Here is a 22,153-nt window from a genome sequence, read left to right on the forward strand (position 1 = left end):
GCACGTAATCCCTGCTCTCTTGGAAAAATCGAAAGGCGGCTAGAAATACGTCCACAGGCGGTGCTCAGACTCCAGCGGACTCGAGAATCGCGCAGAGGGTCAGCTGCATCGGAGGGCTGGGCCCGCCCGCAGCGTCTCTGATGGGATCCCAGCTGCTGCCGCTGGTCCGGGACCCCCGGGGAGGCACGAGAGAGCCACGCACAGCAGCAGGGCGGGAGGGGAAGAGGCCGGCGTGGGGAGGGCATGCTGCAGAAGGCCAGGGACACGGCTTCAAGGGCAGGCAGGGCTAGGCGTGCGCCAGAGCTCAGGAGGGCTGGGCCCTTCAGGGTCGTGCCCGTCGCCTCGGCCTGGGCCTCTGGGGTCCATGTTACACCTCGACGCAGCGGTTGGGTGGTTTTTTCTATCAGTGTACATCTTCCAATCAGAGCTTGCCAAGAGAAACTGAACATTTACAGAAAAGTTTCAAAAGCAACGTGTCACACACACACACTCCACGGGAGGCGTGACCTTACTACACGGGCCCTAATACATCCTACCCAACTGGAGCTTCTTTTATTTCATTTTCTAACGAATACTGGTTCCGACCCCCTAAGCCCACTTCCCAGCTGCTGGGCTATTGCTCCCTGTGGACAATTTCCATCTCAGGATTTGCTGAATTTCTCTTTATCCCTGAAATTCAGAAAACTAGCCTGGATATGTCTTCACGTGGACTATTGTACGTTGGGGTTTCTTTTGGTTCTTTCAACGATAAACTGTCTTTGTATCTGAAATTTCACATTTCTACTAGTTCAGCAAAGTTGTCTTCTGTTACACTTTTGTTCAATAGTTTTATCTTCTGTGTCTGAATTTACGTAACAGGCCTGCAGTGACTATTCCTTGAGTGAAAAACTTAAAGCAGCAGCTCTGCTGGCCTGGATTCAATACCCCAAGCTCTGAATGGGGGCAGTTCTTGGGGTCAGGACGAGAAAATGCAATTCGGACAGGCGTGTGACCTTCCCCCCGGGGGGATGAGAGGCAGTCTCAGCAGAGGAGGCCCCATGAGGACAGGCCAGGTGGAGAGGTGGGACGGTTTCCCGATGAGCTCGGAAAGGCAGGCACAGCTGCCTACCGGGCCCTGCTAAGCACCGGCTGGACCAGCCCGGGAGGCCGCCCGCCTGCTTCTGCATCTCTCGGGGCGCCAGCTTGGCCGTGTCGCTGGAAGGACTAACGAGACAACACGCACGGCCCGGCACACCGCGCAGAGCTGCGCCCTCCTGTCCCTGTAAAGACACCCAAGCCGGAGCCTGGGCCATTTCTTGCTTCCCCGCTCCCCAGCTTTGCAGCTTCCTTGTTAAAAGGTCTTCAGTTTACTTCAAATGCTGCCAGGAAGAGCCCGTGGGGGCCATACTTGGGGATTCACCCCCGGGGTCAGCTGGCACTCATGCCGCAGTGCTACCGCCTCAGCTCCACGGCAAGTCTGCCCCGGAGGGTCTGCTGTGTAGCACGTGGATTCTCACAGGTGAGATTGTGGCCTGTTAATCAGAGAATGCACTTACCAGTGGGCTCTTACTGGCAAAATCAGAAGCATCTAAGGCACATAAACTGGACAGAATTCCAGAGACCTCCATCTCCCCGACCTTGACCTCAAAGGCATAAGAAGCGGACAAGCTCAGTGGCCTGTACCCTTAGGATCATGGGATTATTTCATAAAAGTCCCGTGTTCAGCCATTGGGCTGGAGAATTCTGGGTGCCTGATGGGATGGGGGACAGAATTATGGGCCCCAACGATGTCCACACCCTATTCCCCGGGAATATGTCACGTTACATGGCAAAAGAGACTTTGCAGATGTGATGACAGAAGGATTTTGAGATGTGAGATGATCCTGCCCATCCAGGTCAGCCCTAGTAATTACGAGCGTCCTTCTGAGAGGAGAGGGGAGGCTCAGAGTAAGAAAGAAGGATTTCAATGTGCTGTGCTGTCAGCTTTGAAGACGGAGGATGGGCCCAGGAGCCCAGGAACGCAGGCGCCTCTGGAGGCTGGAAAATGATGCAGCAGGGCTGGCACTTCAGGAAGCTCTGAGGGGAGAATCCCTGCCCTGTCTTTTCCAGCCGGCACACCTCACCTCTCTGAACTTCAGCCTCCTCTTCCGTAAAAGGAGCAGACGGCCCCCACCTCACAGGGCTGCTCACCCGGCATCTGGCACACATGGGCCACTGGGGGCCCAGCTGCCCGGACGACCGTCTGCACACTCATGGCCTCCACGCGGGGCCCCTGTCCACCTGCCCCCCTAGGAGCTCTGCACCAGCCCTCGCTCTCTGTGGGCGGCATGCCAAGCAGCAACTCGCACTGCTGCTCCGAGACCTTCATGGGCTTCTGACACAGCGCACACTGGTAGGCATCCAGGACCCCCAGTAGTCAGGCTGGGCCTGGCTCTTGAGGTCGGCACCCAGCCTGGGCCTACGCGGGGCCTCGTCCACCCCAGCCTGCCTTGCACAGGCCCGTCTCTGCATCTCCGCTCACCGCCTCCTTCTGTCCCAGATGCCTCGCCTCTCAGATGTCCAAGTCTGGGAACGTTGCCCCTGGTGCCAAGACCACCTCCTCCAAGAAGCTTTCCTAGGTTTCTCCTGCCCGCTGAACTCTTGGAGGGTCTTGGTTCGGGCGCTTAGCACATGGTCTTGTTCACTCATTCAACAAACAGCTCTGGCATCGCTGAAGACCCAGAAGTGAGCCCCACAGAACCCCACCCTCAAGAAGCTGAGGATTATGGTCAGCAGTGGTGGGAGGTCTTCAGACCTGGGATCTCAGGTCCAGCACAGCCCCTGAGGGTGGGGCACGCTTTGGGGAAATATCGGTAAGAGAAGCTGCACGTGGGGGAGCGGGGATGCCGAGGACGTTTCTAACAGGATGTGATGAGACCCTCCCTCTGCACTACAGTCCCAGTGACTGAAACCCGACAGCCAGACCATCCTCTGCGTTTCAACAGAAATCCACTTAAAGAAGAACAAAGAGTGGAGCATGTTTTCGTTCGTCCAAACCACGAAAAACAACAACAGTTCAAACAATGGGGCAGCTCCAAACGCACCAACAAGGAACAGCCTCAAAAGAAACCAGCCTGTATGGAAAACTTCCACTTATGCTTTTAAGAAGGATGGACACACACACCTTGTGCGCACATAGAAAGTGTCTGGAAGGAGACACCAAAAGATTAGGAAACGTTATAATATTTGACTTATCTCTTAAAATTACCTTTAAAAGCTTATGTCAAAATTCAAAGGGACGTTTAAATAAAACAGAAAACCAGCCGCAGGAAAGCATAAAGCCGGCCGCTGAGGAAGCCGTCCCTGGGTCTGGGCCTGTCCAGGAGGAGCTCTCGTGTCCTCTCGCAGGTCCCGGCGGGGAGTGGACGCGTGGGCCCTCCAACACCCACCGCTCCTCCGACCCGGCTGGCGTCCTACACTTCAGTCCAGCCGGGACACTGTGGACCACAGTCCGCCCAGAGCCCACCCACAGGCTAAGGGCTCAGCCCCACGAGATGGCCCCGCTTCAGACGCCAATTACACGCCCCATTGTCGCCTGTGCTCCTGACCAACCAGCTAGAAATGGGGAGCCCACGCCCCACCTCAGGTTTAATAATTCGCCAGAATGGCTCACAGAACTCAGGGGAACACGTTCGCCGGTTTATTACATAACAAAGGATGTGATGAAGGGTACAGGTGAGCAGCAACCCTCGGCAGGGGCGGGGCAAGGGGCAGGCGCCCCCCCCCCCCCACCCCGCATCTCCACGTGTTCACAAACCCAGACACTGCCAACCCCGTAGCTGGGGGATTGGTAGGCGAAGGCATGATGGATCATTAACCCCATTCCTGGCCCCTCACGGTGAAAGTTCCAACGTGCAACCACGGCTTGGTTTCTCTGGTGACCAGCCCCAACCAGGAGCCCCCGGAGTGGCCTCCTACCGCCCAGGGAATTGCAGCAGAACCCGGGTCAAAGACCAAACAGCAGCAGGAAGGGGGAGGGGCACAGAGCCATACGCCTCTTTCTCCCTGTCCCCCAGGACCAGCAGGCTGCAGGCTCCCCACGCCCCGGGCGCCCACACCGAAGATTCAGCCCCTTCCACAGCTCAGACTCCCCAGACCGCATGCCACCCCGCTCCAAGGGCCCGCGCCCTTCAGCTGATCCCATCACCGCCCATCAGGGCGTCCCCTGGCATGCGTAGGCGGCACAGCCCTCTGGGTCCCCACGCCAAAGGTCGAGGCATCGGCGCCCAGCAGGAAGGTGACAAGGGTGGAAACTCTAAAGTCCGCCTGATCCCCCGGCAGCCCCTCCAGTTTGCACGCCCTGTGCCTCCCCTCCCACGGCCGCCCCGGGAGGGCGGCAGCCTCTGTCCGGGTGGCGGGACCCCTCTTTTAATCTCTGCGCTCACTTGTATTCGCTACTTTCCCCCAGGGTTCCTGAAGTTGTCAAGCCATCCTCAGTAAAGGAAAACAGGAGAAAGCTCTTTTTCGGCCTCATTCCGGCCACCTGCGCACACCTGTGTGTCATGGCCAGGAGGGGGGGCACCTGGTGGCTCAGGCTCCGGAAGCCGGGGCGGGACTTGCAGTCCGGCTCCTGCGCTCACTTCGCCTTCCTGGGCTGGAGGCGGCCACAGGCCCCCCGCTTGCTGGCTGGGTGATCGTGAGCCCCAGGGTCCCTCCCCATCAGTAAATGGGGGCCGGAGTCCTACACCCCAGGGCGGCCGCTGGGCAAAGAATGAGGGACATTGGGTGTGAAGCAGTCTGGCACACACGGCTCAGAGCAGGACGTGGGCACTGCCCAGCCGGTCCACCCAGAGGGCAAACGGCCCTGCAGGAGGGGGCCCAGCCTCTTACCTGCTCCTCAGCGGGGCTGAGGCCGGGGGTCCTGACCGGGGCGTGGGGCACCCCGGCCCGGCGTCCCCGGTTCTCCGGGAGAGGCCGCAAGGGCAGGCCGGAGCACAGCGCCTGGAGGCGGGACATGTCTGGCAGACGCGAGGCGGAGGCGCACTCTGCGTGGGCCGCGGAGGGACTGGGCAGTCGAGGTCCGGCTGGGCGGGGTCCTCTGGCTCCAGGCCCACCCCCTCCAGCCCCTCATTGGCCCCCGGGCCTCCGGAAGGAGCCGTGCGTAGGTCGGAGGTCGTAGGGTCACGGCCCCAGGCTGGCGGCCCGCAGTGTCGACCTGGGGGCGGTGTCCTGGGAGAGGCAGGCTCCGTGCCAGGGACGCCTGGGTGAGGGTTCCTTTGTCCTTTTAGTGGGGTGCTGGCCCTGAGGGGTGTGTCTTCTAGGACACAGCACGGGGAGCGCTCTCGTGTTCGGGTTTGTCTCGTGGGGGAGTTACACCAGGCAGGCGACGTGATGATGGGGGACCCGGGACACCGGCCCGGCAGAGTGTGGTGGCCCTCGTATCCCTCCTCCCTGCCCCCTGGGTGACAGGGGTGGCGGGAGCCCGGCCAGCGGGAGCCACACCCTCCTCAGCCCCCACTGAGGTGCGGGCCGCCCCACTCCTCCCCAGGCTCTCAGCGAGCCCCATCCCACGAGCGCCCTGTGGGAAGGTGCTGCGTCTTCGCCCCGCACTCCGGGTGGGGTGGCTGAGGCCCAGGGGCCGCTAGAATCTCGGGGGCCCGGGGAGGCAGCACACCTGGCTGTGGACCCAGCTCAGCTGCAGGCCAGCCCTGCGGCCCAACGCAAGGGGTGGGAGGCGCGCAGCCACCAGGTGAGTGCCCGGCGTGGGGCCTGCACTTGGCACGAGAGCAGGACGGCTGACGCCTCCGCGTGTTTACTCCTCGGAGCACCGCACGTCATCCGGGCCACCCTGTCCCGTTTCATAGGTGTGGAAACTGCCCAAGGCCACACAGCTAGTCCTGGTGGAGCTGGGATCTGGGCCCCTGGAGCCGAGGGGTCTGGCTCCAGCCGCCCCTCGGCCTCCCAGATCTCCGGCCGGGCAGCGAGCGTACTCTCGTGTCCAGGTGGCGGGGAGGCTGCCTCGGCGGGTGCACGCAGGCTCGCAGCCGTCCATCCAACGCTCCCTCCAACACCAGGGACCGGGCAGGGTCCTGGCCCGGCACCACTACGGGCACTGGGGACAGGCCCCTGCCTGGGCCTGCAGGTCACGCAGCTGTGACCGCCAGCAGCCGGTACCTGCACCTCCCGCTCAGAGGGGGGCTGGAAGGGCTGGAGAATCGCCAGCCCCCTCCCCATCTGCTGGGGAGCAGCTCTCCGCCAGCAACAGCAGTGGGCCAATACCCCAGCGTCCTCGCCCCGGCAGGGCATGGGTGGAGGCAGCAGCTCTGGGGAGCCCCTGGCAGGAGTGGGCTGAGCTGCCCCGCGGGTATCCCCATCCCATGCCCCCAACAGACAGGCTGTACCGAGACCTCCACTCAGGATTTGCTTCTGGGCGAGGCCTCAAGAGAAGCCACAAAATCCAACACTTTTTGTGAAATCTCATTTTTAAATGTTTGCAACCAATTAAAAACATTTTCCGCTGTCCTGAACCGAAGGGGGGGACTGTGTCCGTGTCCTGGTTGTGACCTTGGGCTACAGACAGCAGGACGCTACCACGGGGGAACAGGGCACCCGGGTCTCTCTTATTATTTCTTACAACTGCACGTGAATCTACAAGGATCCCCAAATAAACAGTTTAATTTTTAAACACCCTGAAAGCTATTTAAAAGCACTGGGATCTCACAGATGTTAAATATGGCAGACAGGTACGTGGAATCTGGCTATACCACTCATGAGCTGTAGGTCCTTGGGTCAGTTCCTCAGCCTCTCTGTGCCTCAGCTTCCCGGTCTGTAAAATGAAACCAGTAACAGTAGCTACCTCATGTGATCTGTCTGAGTATTAAACGAGGTAACACACGTGAAGGTCTTCGAACAGCACCTGCACAGAATCAGCACCGGGTAAGATGTTATTTTTCTAATTGTTGCCACTATCAAAAAAGCAAGGAACAGAGCAATGTAATAGCACAGAAAGCGAAGAAAACATATACACGTGGGCGTGAACTGTCTCTGAAGTATCCACAAGGAACTGGGAGAGAACAGGAGGAAAGGAGACCCTTCCCTGTAAGACTGGTGCTTTCCACATTGTCAGGGCACTAAATTGTACACTTTTCAATGAGTAATTTTATGGTACCTGAATTTCACTTCAATTCAAGAGAACTGTGGAGTTTTTGAATTTTGGTCCATGGACAAACCAAATAAATAAAATGTAGAACAAGGAGTAAAGAAAGGCAGGCAGGCCCTCAGCATGTGCCTCCCTGGGCCTCAGGCCTCGGGCTCCTGGTGCTGGCCGTGGCCTGTCCTCTTCAGCATCGAGTGCCTGCCTCAGTCTCCCCTCCCGTCACTCCCAGCTGCTACTCCTGTCCTGGCCAGCCTCTCTTCCTAGCACCTGGCGACCAGCACCGAAAGCCCAGCCCTGCCTGCCTGGTACCACTACGCAGGCCACACCGGGCCCCAATCTCTGCCGTGTCACCAGCAGGCCCATCAGGCCTTCTCAAGCCAGGCAGGACCTCTGTCCCTTGGCCCATCAACCTAGTGCCTGCTTCCCCTCCAGCCACTCTGCCGCCCTGGGTGGCTTCTCTGAGGCACCCTGACCTCTGACCCCTCTACTTTCAAAGTATAGCCGGGGCCCTGAGACCACCGCAGCCTGGTCCACACCCCTCACCTCTCCCAGAGTCGGCCCAGCCTCCCGCCTTCCCCCCTCCTCCCGCCAACCTGTAGTCCGTCGGCAGCGGGGCAGTTAGAACAGCCCACACCGCGGCCCACGACGGGCTGGGGACGTGGACACCCTATCTGCTCCGCCTTGTCCACCTCAGAGCCCCCTTGCTGCTTCCCGTTCAAGGAGCATGTGCATCTTTACGCGCTTGGTGGTTTTAAACATGCCGGCAGATCCCTGCTTGGGTGCTTCTCTGAGTGAGGCTGGGGCGGCCCTAGCGGTTCCCGGGGAAGCAACAGGAGGCAGCCTGAGGCTCTGTGGAAGCAACCCCCGGAGCCAGACCCCACTTGGGGCGGGCGTGAGGAGTGCGAGTGCTGCGGTGTCCGCCCAGCTGTGCTGGAGCCGTCGGGTTGGCCAGCCTGGGCCGGCCTCCGGACGACCAGTCCCAGCTGCCGTCTGACGCGGTAGCGTGAGATCCCCAGTGAACAGCACCCACCGGAGCCCCTTCCCCAATTCCTCACCCACTAAATTGTGAGCGAAATTGAAATGTTTAACGCCTAAGTTTGAGGGCAACAGCTACTAGCTGGGCGCCTCAGGGCCTCCGCAAGGGCTGTTCCTTCTGCAGCTTGCCACCTACTCACCTCTGCTGCTGGCACCCCCGAGGCTGGCCCCGCACACCTCCCTCTGCCCCACCCTTATTTTCTTCATAGCACGTTTACCACCTGCCGTGATCGCACATGTTCGCCCCTTTTCCTATGCCCTCCCCCATCCATACTGTAGCCCACGAGGGCAGAGAGCGCCCTGTCCTGTTCTCCCCTAGGGCCTCAGCACCCAGTGGGTACCCAGTGCCTGTTGAATGAGGGATTGAATGCATGCGAACTCCCGTGAGAGGGCAGAGGCCGCAGCTGGCGTCTTCTCAGGGGAGCTGCCAAGGCCCTGGGCCTCTGGCGAGGCGTGCTCTGACCCTCTGCCATTTGAGACCTATCATAGCATTCGGAGCCATATCTTTAAGACAGCAGAACTATTATTTATTTAATATTCTCCTTTAAATAGACCTTTAAAACTTACACATGACGGGAACGAATTTTTATATCAGCACCTTAACAGAAACCAGAGTCACCTGCCAGAAACAGACAGTTAACTGTAAAAATAAAATAATCATCAACGTCAAGTACTTAGATGGCACTCATTGAGTGCCAGACGCCGTGCCAAACATCTCCTGTGTCTCATTTAGTTCCCACAACATGATGAGGTGTGTCCTAGTACTATCCCACTGCAAAGGGAACTGGGGCACAGAGAGGTTAGGCCACTTTCTTGATCTCACACAGCACGTAAGTGGCACCACCAGGGTTGGAATCACCAGATTCTTCAAAAGCAGTTCAGAAACGCAGCCTTTCCCACACGCTCACACTGCTCAGTGTTGGCTCAAGCACACACACCACCGTGTAAAAACAAGGCTACAGGGTGGGCTTGGGAGGAGAAAGAGACACCCTTGGGCCTGATTCCGGGAAGGGGGGTTCCGGGGGAGTCACGTATAGGCGGCTAGTGCCCCAAGCCAGCCCCTGGACCCCTGGTACGTAACGCAGCAAAAAGGCAACGGGACACCGTGCTCCCCCGGCCCGCTCATCCGCCAATGTGACAAGGCTTCTCGTCCTCGGGTGGAGGATGGCGCCCCCAGACGAGCGGAAGAGGACAGAGCCGCGCCGGCGACAGGGCTCCCTCCACCCAGTCTCCACTCTTCGCGCCCTGGACCACTGCTCGGCTGCCCCGCTGAACTGGGTGGGGGCCGGGCAGACTGGCCCACCGATCCGCCTCGCCCACCTGCCTGGTCCCCAGCAGTCGCCGCCTCGTCCCCCCCACCCCGCCCCTGGCGAGCAGAGCCCTCGCCCCCGCCCCCGCGCCGAGAGCAGTGGTGCGCGCCGTCGGGAGGGTCCCGAAGCGGTCCCTGGTCCGGATCCAGGAGCGAGGACCAGTCCCTGGGCGGCCCTGGGGTGGGTTGGGGGTCGGGTTTCGGGTCCTGGTCCGAGGACTCGTCCGTGGGCGGGTCCAGGGGCGGGGCGGGGCGGGGCGGGGCGGGAGGCCGGCTTCGGGTGCGGGCCGGGCCGGACCCCGCGGACAGCAGCGCGCGCCGGGCAAGCATGGGGAGGCGCTTGTGGTGGCGGCGCGCGCTGGTGGCCGCGTGTCTGGGCGCCGCGCTCCTGCTCCTGCGCCCGGGTGAGTGCCCGGCGGCCCCAGGGCCGCCCCACCAGCGGCCGGAACCCCGACCGGGCGGGGGCACCTACGGTTTCCTCCCGGGCTGGGGCACTGGGGCGGGCGGGCTCAGAAAGGCTCTAAACGCCCGCCCTTGTCCCGGCTCCCCGCAAGGGTCTTGTCCCCTCGGGAGTGGGTCTCCCAAGGCCCGGAGAGGTGAGAGGTGACAGTCGGGCCTCCCAGCCGGGGCCCAGGGACCGGGTGAGTGGTGGGCGGCCGAGGGCATTAGGCCCACCCGGGAAGTTTGCCTCCTTTGCCTCGCGCTCACTCCGCTTAGCGCCCGGAAACCCCTCCGGGTCCGCGGCCGCGCAAGGGCGGCGGGCTTGACACGCCGGGTCCGGAGGTGGCCCCTCCGCGCACCGCGCTGCGCGCTGGCGCGCCTGCTCCGCCTTAAGTTCGCACCGGGAAGGACTAGGTCCTGAGCACCGACCTCACGGTCCGGTGGGGGAAACAGGCAGCCAGTCATGACCGCCGTGCGGATTTCCAGCTCCGAGCCGGGCATGTGCTGAGCCTTCACTCACGGGAGAGGCCGAAGGGCCCGTGGGCGGCCTGGGGCTGGAGGTGCCCAGTCAGAGGCCCGTTCTGACCTCGGCTCTGTTTGCCTTTTCCTGGTGTGAGTGTGAGTGACTGTGAGAGTGTGTGTTGGGGGAGTCTGTATCTCCTCCCCCATCCCCCGGGGGCTCTGCAAGAATCCTTGGAATCACGCCTTTGGAGCCTTGCAGAGGGGTCCAGGGAGGAAGTAACCGTGTCCCCGGGTGGGAGGGGACCATGGGAGAGTGGGGTCAAGGTGGCTCAGGAGACTTTGGGGGCCGCATGTACCCACCTGGCTGGGTCTGGGCGGCCTGTCCCCACGCCCCTGCCCAGGGCCTCAGTCCTCCCATCTATAAGATGGGCTGCTCGGGGCCCTCCTTACAGGGTCTCTGGGGAAGTGCAGTTAAATGGCAGCGAAGGGGCTCCCAGCCTCTTCATCAAGCCAGAGGTCACGTGGGTGGCCTGGTGCCCCCTGCATCCTGGGGTGAGGGGCTCCCTTCTCCTGCTCACCTCAAACCTCTGTGACTGCCTCTGGGCTGGGGTCCAGGAGAGCTGGGCTTGGGAGGCCTCCTCGGTGCTCCCCAGGGCTCTGCCCAGTCACCCTGCTCTTCACACCGTCCCCTCCATGTCTGGACACAGCTGCCCAGACCCGGCCGCCTCCCCAGGCCCGCGGGAGGGAGCTGCAGTCAGTCTTTCCGTCCCCTGACCAGTTCTGAGAGCTGGGGGGCCACGGGGGTGGTGCTCCTGCCTCCTGGGGAGGGGGTTCCCATGCCCTAGCTGAGCCGAGCGTCCCCCCGCACCGCGTGGGCTGTAGTCCTAGTGTCTGCGGTCATGACACTGGCCACTCACTCTTTCTTGGACAAATGTTTACCAGGACCTAGGGCCGGGCAGGGCACAGTGGCTCCTGGCCCCCAGGGCTCAGGCTCGGGTGTGGGGGGAGAGAGGGCCTGCACTTTGTTCCTTCTGACCTCCTCCCTCTCCTGCAGGGTAGGAGGGTGCCTCCCGTGGCCCCTTCCTAGCCTTTGCTCAGGCCGTTCCCCACCTCAGCCGAACCTGCCTCATGAATACCCTTGGCCATGACCCTCCCCCCAGCAGGGGGGCCTCACTGCGTCTGGCCTGGCAGACCCTCCTGCAGCCCTGCTTCCAGCGCCCCCAGGCGGGGAGCGGCCTTCCCAGAGCCCCTCTCCGTTCCGTCTGCACTCTCAGACTTTTCCCCGTGGCCTGCTGCCAGCCATCAGAGCTGTGAGGGTGGCCCGGACAAGCAAGGGCTAATCAAGCCAGCCTACCCTGCTGGCTCTTCTGCCCCCAAGCCCTGAGCTGAAGCCCCTGAGCCCAGGAGCCAGGTGGGCCTGCGGCATCTCCGAGTGTGTCCCGGCAGCGTAGCCCGAGTTGGAAGGGGCTGGAACACGTGGCCTGTGGCAGGGGGATAGGGCTCCAGGGCCCAGGAGGGACTGCAGCCCCCTCCTCCAGGCGGGTGAGTCTCCAAAGCGGCAGAAGTTGCCGCAAGGTGGGCCGGAGACCCCCGAAGCGGGCTCCGCTGCCCCTTTTCTAGTGGGGAGGTCTGGAGCAGCCCAACTGGTGCCCGTCAGGCCAATGCTGACCTAGTGGCCAGGGTCCTGGGGGTGAGCAAGATGCCAGAGGAGGTGGGGCAGCTGCCTGGGGCACTGCTGCCCTCAGCGCCCTACCCTCGCCCCGGCCCCACTGACAGGCCCACTGTCCCCCCTGCCCGCCCACCCTTGGCTTCCCCTGTGGCTTACCTGGTGGGGTGACTGCTTCTGTGTGATGCCCTTGACCACGTATTTGCTTGTGTCGGCGTCAGTCTGGGCTGGGGACAGAACTTGCTGACAACCTGCCCTCCCAGGGTTTGTTTTAACATCAAAAACCCAGATCTGCAGTCTGTCCCCTCTGTCCCCAGAGGCACACCCAGGGGGAGCCGTGATGCTGCTGCTTTAGCTCCCCACCCCTGCTGGTCCACAGGGGCCTTGCTGGGAGGTGCTGCAGCCCGCCCTACCCCACCCCGTCCTGACCTCCATCCCCTTCCGGGTTCACAGGGTTGAGCACCTTTCCTGAGGTTGGCAATCAGGGGTGTTTCTCTCAGAGTCAGGCTGGGGCTCTGCCCACTTCCAGGGGACCCTGGGTGTGTGTGTGGGGGCTTGTTCCCAGGGGGCCTGCCCCCCCCTTCTGGGCTGGACTGCTGCCCTCCTTGTCCTCTGGGGCATATCCCGTCCCTTAGGGCCCCGCTTCCTGGCCGAGGTCCGAGCGTGATGTGGGGTAACAGGGACCTTCTCCCCCAACAGCCTTCCTGGAGGGGCTCCAGGGGGAAGGACCCAGGAGGCTCGGGTGGGGACGGCGGCTCTGTCCCCGCTGTCCCTCCACTGCCTTCTCGGGCACAGCAGTACCTGGGGACCCAGGCCGAGGGGACAACGGTCCACGACGGTCTCGGAGCCCCTGCGGTCGTGCAGTGTGGGGCCCCGTAGGCAGCCACCGTTTCTAATGAGACACCAGGATTTGGTCCCATGCAGAATAAATGCAGAAATGCCCAGTGACTCCTGGTGAGCCAACGTGCCAGGGCTGGGGGGTCAGTGAGGACAGGGTCCCTGAGGCCTCAGCAACAGCTCCTCAGGGCAGGCGGCCGAGCTTGCCCCCGGCTGCCCTGTATCGGCCGCCTCCCCCGGAGCCCCGCAGGCCCCAGCCCGCCAGGTCTCTCAACGCCTGCTCCGTGGCGCCCCAGTGCCCGACTGGACCCCCGACTCCTTTCTGTCCTGGCCCTGGAATCACAGCAGGTGACGGGTCAGAGACGGGGCGCCCCCAGAGGGCCGTGTCTCAGACTCACTGGGCCAGATGCTCTGCCGTCAGCGGCTCGAACCACGTCTGCATCTCCAGGTCTGGCTTTTCTCTGTGGTGGCCTCACTCCCCGCTCCCCAGCCAGCGGGCAGCGCCTTCACCCGTGGTTTCAGCCAGGGTCCCAAGGAGGCATCTCATTGGCCTAGATTGGATCACATGGTGCCCACCTCTGAGCCAATCGCTGTGGCAGAAAGGGATGGAATGCTCTGATTGGCCAGACCTGGTCACATGCCCAACCCAGCAGCTACGGGAGTGGGGAGCCTATCAGAACCACATGGAGGGAACAAGCAGGTTTGTGTCTGGAGGGGAATCAGGTGGGCGACCAAAAGGAGGGGGTGTGGCTGCTGGGAGCCCAATCAGTAGACGCTCACCACACTGCTGCCCACTCTCCCGAACTGCCGAAGGGTTCAGAGCTCTAAGGCACCTTCCAGGCCTCCAGAGAGTAAAAGCTGGCAAAACAGAAGGCTCCAGAGTAGGGACTGGTCGTCCCCTTTTGCAGAGGAAGACGCTCAGATCAGTAGAAACGAAGTGACTTGCTCAAGGCCACCCAACTAGGAAGTATGGGTGCCAGGATTTAAATCCATGTCTAAATCCCAATCCTTATGCTGTCTACTGTACAGGGCAGAGGTATTTGGGTTGGGCTTTGAAGGCTGCATAGGAGTTTACCAGGTGGGAAACAACGAAAGAGAATTGCAGGCAGAGGGAGTGGCACAGACAAGCATGGAGGAGTGAAATGGCCTGGTGTGCTAAGGGATGCGCTGTTCCCTCAAGGGTTCAGGAGAGGGAGCAGTGAAGTGGAGGCCAGGAAGGTACTGTAGGTTGGTGAGTGGCCTTTAATGACAGGCTAGGAATTGGGGTGACTGCCCCATGGCCAGGAAGGGGGCCATCAGTCTTTAAATAAATACTCGCAGACACTAGCTGAGGTACAGGGATTATAAGAAAACAAGACAGTGCCCTCCTTGCAGAGCTGACCTTCCAGAGGGGCAGCCAGACATCAGCCCACACAAATCAGACGATCTCAGCAGTAATGAGTGCTGTGAAGAAATTAACGGGAGGCTGTTCATTGGAGAGGCCCTCTTTCTGGTGGGACATTTGAGCTGAGATCTGAATGAGAAGGATTGACCCTAAAGTGTAGAGGTTTCTCCTGAGGTGGGGACGCACCTAATGTGTCCACTGACCAGCAGGAGGGCAGTGTGGCTGGAGCTAAGTGAGTGAGTGAGCAGGGAAGGGTGGGGCTGCACCTGGAGACGCCCTGGAAGGAACTGGGACTTGCCATCAGCCAGCGAGAAGCCACGTGGGCTTTACCATCACACGGAGGTGGGAATAAACCCTGTGATTGTCCCGGGCAGAGGGGACGCAACTGTACTGGGAGTGATCTGACCAAGCAGGGTTCCGTTCTGGGCGCTGTGGAGCTCAGTGTCGAGTCTGAATCTTAAATACAAGTGGAGAGGCGGCTACTTAAAAAAAAAAAAAAAAAAAGCGGCAGGATTGCTTTTTTCTTGTGAAGGGCTTGATCTCTGGAGGGAATATCCCTGCCCCGGGCCTGCAGGTCACGAGGGGACCGAATGGGCCAGACAGAGCTACTCCCACCCATCTGTTCTTGCAACACTGGCCCAGCTAGAACTTATTAACCAGAAGCTGCGTCGTAACCTCTACTCCCTGGGCAGGGGTCACCAAGCACAGCTTCCCCCACGGGTGCAGCCTCAGTGGCCCGGGTACGGCTGCGCAGGGCCTGTCCTTAGGGTGGGCGGGTCAAGGACCGTTTGTTGGCTTCCCTGCGCGGCATGCCACCCCCTGGCCTGCGGTGCTGTGAGGACGGGCGGGTAGTGCGCAGGGCAGGGTGGGCCTCGAGGGCAGGGCAGTAAAGGACGGGACTCACGCCGTGGCCTGGGGTCAGGCCTGCTTAAGGCCCTTACTTGCTGTGAGGCCTCAGCAGTTTTCTTTACGTCTTTGAGCCTCAGTTTCCCCATCTGTCAAGTGGGGATAACAATAGTTCCTACCCCCAGGAGTACGTGTGTCAGTGAGCAAAGCAAGGGCACGGTGCCAGGCTCTCGCCCACCCGGCACCTCCTGCCCGGCTCCCCGGCCTCCCTGCAGGCTCCTGTACCGCCCAGGACACTCCAGCCCACGTGCAGCGGGCACTGGGCTGTCAGGCTGGGCCTCACGCTGGCCCACTGGGCCGGGACCCAGGCCTGCTCGTGAGTTTGGGGCTGCACGGCTCCCGGGCCTGGACCCCGTGGGCGTGGGCCCTGGGCGCCCCCAGATTGCGGGCAGCTCACCCCCTCTGCTTCCCGCCCCTTCACACCCAGCTAGTTTGCTTTGAGCTCTTTCCGACATCCTGCTGTTGTCTGTTTCACCTCCTCCCAGCCTCCGTCCCTGTCCTCCTGTGTAGCCCCCTCTGTCTCTATCACCTCTCAGTCCCTCCCACCCTCCTTCCGCCACCCTCTCCCCCTTCTCTCTCCTTCTCTCTCTATAACCTATTTTTGTTTCCTTTTCCAAAGGAGAACCCGCCTGCGGTTTTGCCTGTGGCTGCTCTGGGCTGGCCCAGGCCACTCCCCGGCCACGAGGCTGGGCCTGCCCATCTAACCCTCTGGGCCGGCTGCTCCACAGCGCCCTTGGCAGGGAGGCCTGAGACCTGGAGGCTGGTGGAGGGGCGGGAGTGGGGGTAGCAGGATGCCCCTGTGCGGCCCTCTGGGGACGGCCCCTACCCTCGGAGCCCAGGCCTCCAGCTTCACGGAGGCGGGGCTGGAGCCAGGGATCGCCGGCGCATTCCCCTTCCACCCGCCTCTACGGCCAGCCTGCCCGCCGGCTCTCCTGCTCTGTGCAGTGGCTGGGGCGGAGGTGGGCGGGGCGGCCCAGCCCTGTAATCACTGGCCTCGGCTATTCTGGGCCTCTCGCCCTCCACCCACTGGCTCCGGGGGTCTGGGATGGGACCTACTTTCCTGCAGGCTGTGGTCTGGCCAGGACACGAGAGGCTCCAACACAATGCTTGGTGTTTCCGGAAGGCTGCGTGCTTCCGAGTCGTGGGGCTCTGGGGTGGAGGTGACCTAGGTCTGCTCCTCTGCATACCCCCCGATGGGCACCAGCCTTTTCTCCACCCCCAGCCGTGACCCTGAGGGAAGCTCCTCCCCTCTCAGAGGCTCCACTTTCCCATGGGCAAAGTGGTGAGGCGGACCCCCGCCTCCCGGGGCTGTGCGTGGTGCTGGGCTAGCGTGGTGCCCGCAGCTCCTGGGGCCTCCCTGCCAGCCGGCAGCCAGGAGACGGAGGTTCAAGTCTTGGGACCACCGACGACCCCCAACACCCGGGCAGACCCTGAGGGCCTCACCCCTCCACGTGCCCTGGTTACAGAAGAGCGCAGTCCTTGTTCTGGGGACACTGGAGTGGGGAAGGGCCCTGAGGCGGCCAGAGGCCTGGCAGGTGGCCTGGACAGCGGGCTGCAGGTACACACAGAGGGCTCTGGAGGCCGGGGCACGGCCTGTCCGCCTGTCATTTACTGGTTCATTCAACCACCTCCACCAGACACTGCTCTGGCTCAGCGGTTCTCAACGTGCACTGCCGTGCCAGCAGCAACAGCACACCTGCACTGCCAGAAACACAGACTCACGGGCCCCGCTCCACACCTGCGAGGGCCACAAGCTGAGTACGGGCCCAGGCCACCTGTGTTTCAACAGGCCCCGTGCACGCTTAAGCTGGAGAACCACTGCTTGTGGTCAGTGGGCCAACAGATCAGTGCATCAGATTTTCCAGGTTTGCTTGTTTGCCAAAGACTTATCTTAAGGAAAAGCCTTGAATCCGGGCAGCATTTTAAGACTCTTCATTTGGTTGAAAGCCAAGGATCTTGGAACCGTTCGTTCTTTTTATGAATATATTATCTTCTCATATGATCCTGAATTCTTAAAGACATTCCTCTTATGAATACCCCACATTATTATGAATTCACTAATTTCTCAGTATCCATTGAATGTATTTAAATTTGTAAACCAGACTTACACGTTGTTGTATATATTACTTTTTATGGTCAATACTATTTATTTTTATTGAGATAATACTCTCATTCCATAAAATTCACTTTTTTAAAGTGTACAGTGGTTTTTAGCATATTCAAAAGCGGTGCACTCTCACAGCTGTACAAACCCAGAACGTTAGCCACTAGCCCTGCCCCCCATGTTCCCAGTGCCTGCCTGCCTGCCTGCCCCTCCCCCCATCCCACCCAGAGCCCCTGGAAACCACTCATCTACTTCCTGCCTCTATGCATTTGCCTGTCCTGGGCGTTTTGTACAGAGGGAGTCAAACAATGTGGCTGGCGCCTTCCGTGAGACTTGTTTCGCTCAGTGTCAGGTTACAAGGTGCATCCACAAGGTAGCAGGTGTCAGCGCTTCACTCCTTTTTATGGCCATTAAGTGTGTTAGCTGTGGGGTTTTCCCAGATGGCCTTTATCAGTTTGACGAAGTTCCCTTCGATTCCTAGTTTGTTTAGTGGTTTCATCGTGAAACGGTACTGAATTTTGTGCAGTGTTTTTTCTGCATCTCTTTATGACCATGTGGAGTTTTTTCTTTATTCTATTAACATGGTGTATTACCTTGATTGATATTTTTATGTTGAACCAACCTCGCATTTCTGGAGTAAATCTCAATCGGTCATGGTGTATAACCCTTTTCACATGTTCATGGATCTAGTTCGCTAGTACTTCCTTGAAGATTTTGCATCTATATTCATAAGAGATACTGGTATATAGTTTTCTTTTTTTTTGTGACATGTTTGGTTTTGGTATCGGTAAAACTAGGTTCATATCACGAATTGAGAAGTGTTCTCTCCTCTTCTGTTTTGTTTGCTTGTTTGTTTGTTGAAGAGTTTGGTAGAGATTAGTGTTACTTTTTCTTTAAATATTTGGTAAAATTCACCAGTGAAGCAATCTGATCCTGGGCTTTTGTGGAAATTTTTAAAAATTACTAATTCCATCTCTTTACTTGTTATATGTCTGTTGAGGTTTTCTATTTCTCCTTGAGTTTCAAAAGTTGTGTCTTTCTAGATTGTCAGTTTCATAGGTTAAATCTGCCGTTGTACAGGTGCTTATATTGTATTCTTCAACCCTTTATTTCTGTAAGGTCCACTACTAATGTCTCCTCTTTCATTCCCATTGTTAGTAATTTGCGTCTTCATTTTTTCTTGGTCAGTCTAGCCAGAGACTTGCCAATTTGGGTGATTCTTTAAAGACTGCATTATAATTTATTAGTTTATTAGTAACTATAATCACATTTAATAAAAACATGAGTGTTTGGTAGTTTCGGGAAGATTGAGGAATGCAGCGATGAGACAGAGAGCATCCCTGCCCTCAGAGGCTGCCAGTTTGGGCGAGAGCAAAACTTGCATTTACCGTGAGGCGACACACACACCAGCAGGGAACGTACAGGCCATTGCAGGTGTCCCCTGTGGGTCACCTGAGCTGGTCACCTGCTCACCACCAGAGAGCCGGCAGCTTGGCTGTGCCGTGTCCGCTGCTGCCTAGCCATTTCTGTCTGCCTGTGCCCGGGGCCAGGGGAGGCTGGACCCAGCCAGCCTGCTGAGCCCTAACCCTCAGGGCTCCATGCAGGTGGCTGGCAGAGGTGGGGCGTGAGATGAAGGCAGATGGAGGTGGCAGAGCCTGGGGGTTCAGGGCATTCCCGGAGGGCAGGACGTGGGGGCAGGAGTGACACCAAGCACCCCGCCCTGGTGGACGACGGGCCCTGTCAGTGCCCCCAGAGGCAGGCGGGACACAGGCGGGAAACTGAGTCCCAGAGGTGGATCCAACGTGCCGAGGTGAGTTGGCCAAGCCCCCAGGAACACGGCCAGTCTGTCTGGTGCAGCAGTGAACGCCCCTCTCCTTACACCCCCAGCGTTTGAAAACAGGGCCGTGGGCTCCAGCTGGCTTGGTGGCAAGAGGAGGAGTCCCCTGCAGATGCTCTACGACCTGGACCAGGTAGGTGGACGGACGCCCCGTCCCTCTCTCTGCCTCCAGCCACAGGAAACCCTGAGCTCCCACGTGGACCTGCTGCCGTGGGGCTGCAGCCACAGCTAGCCTCTGTCCGGGAGGGAATGCTGGGCTGCGGCAGGGCAAATCGTGGGGCAGGCCGAGACCGGGGGTCTCCAGCTGTGGACTGAGGCCACGCTCTCTGCAGCACTGCTCCACGTGGTGGACAGAACGACCAGCGGGCTGTGTGCCACCCGTGGCAACAGGCGGCAGCCAAGGGACCCCCGATCTCAGTCCTGCTGTGACAGAGGGAGACAGGCGGGCGCCCCCTCACCAACGGGGGGACCTGCAGGGACCACACACTGTGCCCACTGGGAGCACACGTCCGGCTCACACACACCCCAGCAGGCACACTCAGCACTACCGAGCGCCCGCGGGTCACCCGGGTCCCTGCCCTTGAGGCGCTGACGGTCCCGCGGGGGGAGGATGGCATCTGATGGCTTCCCGCACCGGCCTGCCCTGAGCTCTGGCGGGAGGCCGCAGTGTAGATGGAGACCGACCCTCTCTGAGCAAGGACACGGGGCCTGCAGAGGGACACTGCAGATGCAGATGGGGGCACCAAGTACGTGGCGGTGGCCGAGGGCCATAGCGGGGCAAGGACCACACTGGGCTGGGGAAGGCGGCTGCTCAACGAAGCCCTGAGGGCTGAGCCCACGGCACCCACGCCCTTGGTGGGGGCAGATGGGAGGCCTTGGTTCAGCGAGGGTGACAGGCTTGCCCCGGGCCACATGGCGAGCGGAGGGCAGGCCAGCCTCTCAGCAGGCTTCTGAGGGAACATGAAGCCTTGGTGGGGCTGGCTCGGCCCCCTCGCAGACTGAGGGCCCAGTGGCTGTTACATGTCAAGGCATCCTGCAGCTGGACAAACAACAGCAGAGAAACGGTCTGATCGACAAGTGCTGACCGTGCACCGGGCACTCGAGTTCTGGGAGCCCACGCAGGCCTCGCGGCAATCCTGTACGATGGGGCGTCATTATCCCCGTTTACCTATGGCACTGTGCCTTGACACAGGAAGGCCAAGGACCCTGAGAAGGGCACAGAGCTCGTAAGGACTAGACCCTGGCTGAGGGTCAGCTAGGCTGGCAGGGATGAGGGCTGTGGCTGTAGGACTCCGTCCCGAACCGGTGGGCACAGCCCCGGCTTCTGAATCCTGAGGGACCCGAGGTGGAGTCCCAGCTTCTCTCCTTGACAGCTGCAGGCAACCCACTTCCTCTGAAGCTGTTTTCTCTTCTGTAAAATGGAGAAAGCAGTGCCTGTCTTGGTATTCATGGGGCTGCAAGCAACAGAAAAGCTAGCTGAGGCCAATTTAAGCCATCGGGACACGCACTGCTTACGTCTCAAGATGCTCTGAGACCAGCAGCCCCTGGTACGGCACAGGTCTCATCACCATCCTCCAGACGTTACTACTGTGTAAGCTACTGGTCTTACATCCCACCCCGGTTTTAGGGAACGGTGAGCAGATACTCAGTTTGCCCCGGCGCTTGGCGCTCTGACGTCAGACTTCTTTACCAGGCTGACTCTGACGTCGCACGTCCGTTCTCCGGCTCTCGGGGTCCAGAGTGCCGTGCACGCGATCAGTCACATCCTGCACGTGCCTCAGGCCGGGTAGATTCATTTCCCCCCATCCAGGCCCCCGTCTCCCACGCGGCCCTGACCCACCCCCGTCCTGTCCCCGCAGGGCCCGCGCTCCGCGCTGGCCGAGGTGCACCGGCAGCGGCGCGACCTGCTGCGCCGCGCCTGCAGCCACCACACGCGCCGGCAGCGCCTGCTGCGGCCGGAGGACCTGCGGCACGTGCTGGTGGACGACGCGCACGGCCTGCTCTACTGCTACGTGCCCAAGGTGGCCTGCACCAACTGGAAGCGCGTGCTGCTGGCGCTGAGCGGCCGCGGCCCAGGAGACCCGCGCGCCATCCCCGCGCACGAGGCGCACGCGCCCGGCCGCCTGCCCTCGCTGGCCGACTTCAGTCCGGCCGAGGTGAACCGGCGCCTGCGCGCCTACCTGGCCTTCCTGTTTGTGCGCGAGCCCTTCGAGCGCCTGGCCTCGGCCTACCGCAACAAGCTGCAGCGGCCCTGGGGCGCCACCTTCCAGCGCCGCTTCGGCACCGGCATCGTGCGCCGTCTGCGGCCGCGCCCGGGCCCCGACGCGCTGGTCCGCGGCCACGACGTGCGCTTCGCCGAGTTCCTGGCCTACCTGCTGGACCCGCGCACGCGCCGCGACGGGCCCTTCAACGAGCACTGGGAGCGCGCCCACGCGCTCTGCCACCCGTGCCACCTGCGCTACGACGTCGTGGGCAAGTTCGAGACGCTGGCGGAGGACGCGGCCTTTGTGCTGAGCCTGGTGGGCGCGCCCGGCCTGCGCTTCCCCGAGCCGCCGTCCTGGGCCCAGGCCGCCGCGCGCGACCGTGCCGCGCGCCTCTTCCACGACATCAGCCCTTTCTACCAGCAGCGCCTCTACGGCCTCTACAGGATGGACTTCCTGCTCTTCAACTACTCCGCTCCCTCCTACCTGCGGCTGCGCTAGCCCTGCGGGCGGGGGGATGGGGCGCGGAGACTGCGCAGGCTGCTGGGCCCTGACTCCGCCCGGAGAGCCGCCGCCCCCGCGCTCTCTCACCCTCGGCCCGCCCACCCCGCCCAACCGCATCCCCTGTGCAGCCCTGGTGCAGCCCACCTCCCCGCGGGGGGTGGCTGGACCCCTGGGTGCCTGCCGCCTGCTTCCTCGAAGCGCCCCAGCCGGCGGGTGCTTCCGCAGGACCCCTGAGTGGCTGAGGATGGGATAATAGGTTTTTAGGTTGCGACCGCCTGTTTTTTGTTTTTTTTTTTTTTTTTGCGGTACGCGGGCCTCTCACTGTTGTGGCCTCTCCCGTTGCGGAGCACAGG

General features: G+C 61.0%; 2 protein-coding genes across 3 annotated transcripts in view; one reads left to right on the forward strand and one right to left on the reverse strand.

Annotated features, from left to right (window-relative positions):
* The window catches only part of UROC1 (urocanate hydratase 1), a 31,309-nt gene extending 26,272 nt beyond the window's left edge, over positions 1-5,037 (reverse strand). The window contains exon 1 of one of the 2 annotated variants that reach the window (XM_065885245.1): positions 4,849-5,037. In XM_065885245.1, the coding sequence (XP_065741317.1) occupies positions 4,849-4,974 (126 nt within the window). In that variant the 5' untranslated portion in view covers positions 4,975-5,037. The remainder of the gene's footprint in view (positions 1-4,848) is intronic. The other variant, XM_065885244.1, reaches the window with a different exon arrangement.
* Positions 5,038-9,786: 4,749 nt separating this feature from the next.
* CHST13 (carbohydrate sulfotransferase 13) lies at positions 9,787-21,797 on the forward strand. The gene is made up of 3 exons (XM_065885042.1): positions 9,787-9,856; positions 19,119-19,228; positions 20,955-21,797. The coding sequence occupies exons 1-3, from the start codon at positions 9,787-9,789 to the stop codon at positions 21,795-21,797; spliced, it is 1,023 nt and encodes a 340-aa protein (XP_065741114.1).
* Positions 21,798-22,153: the final 356 nt, after the last annotated feature.

Source organism: Phocoena phocoena, chromosome 10 (assembly GCF_963924675.1).
Source record: "Phocoena phocoena chromosome 10, mPhoPho1.1, whole genome shotgun sequence".
In the NCBI taxonomy this organism is placed as follows: Eukaryota; Metazoa; Chordata; class Mammalia; order Artiodactyla; family Phocoenidae; genus Phocoena; species Phocoena phocoena.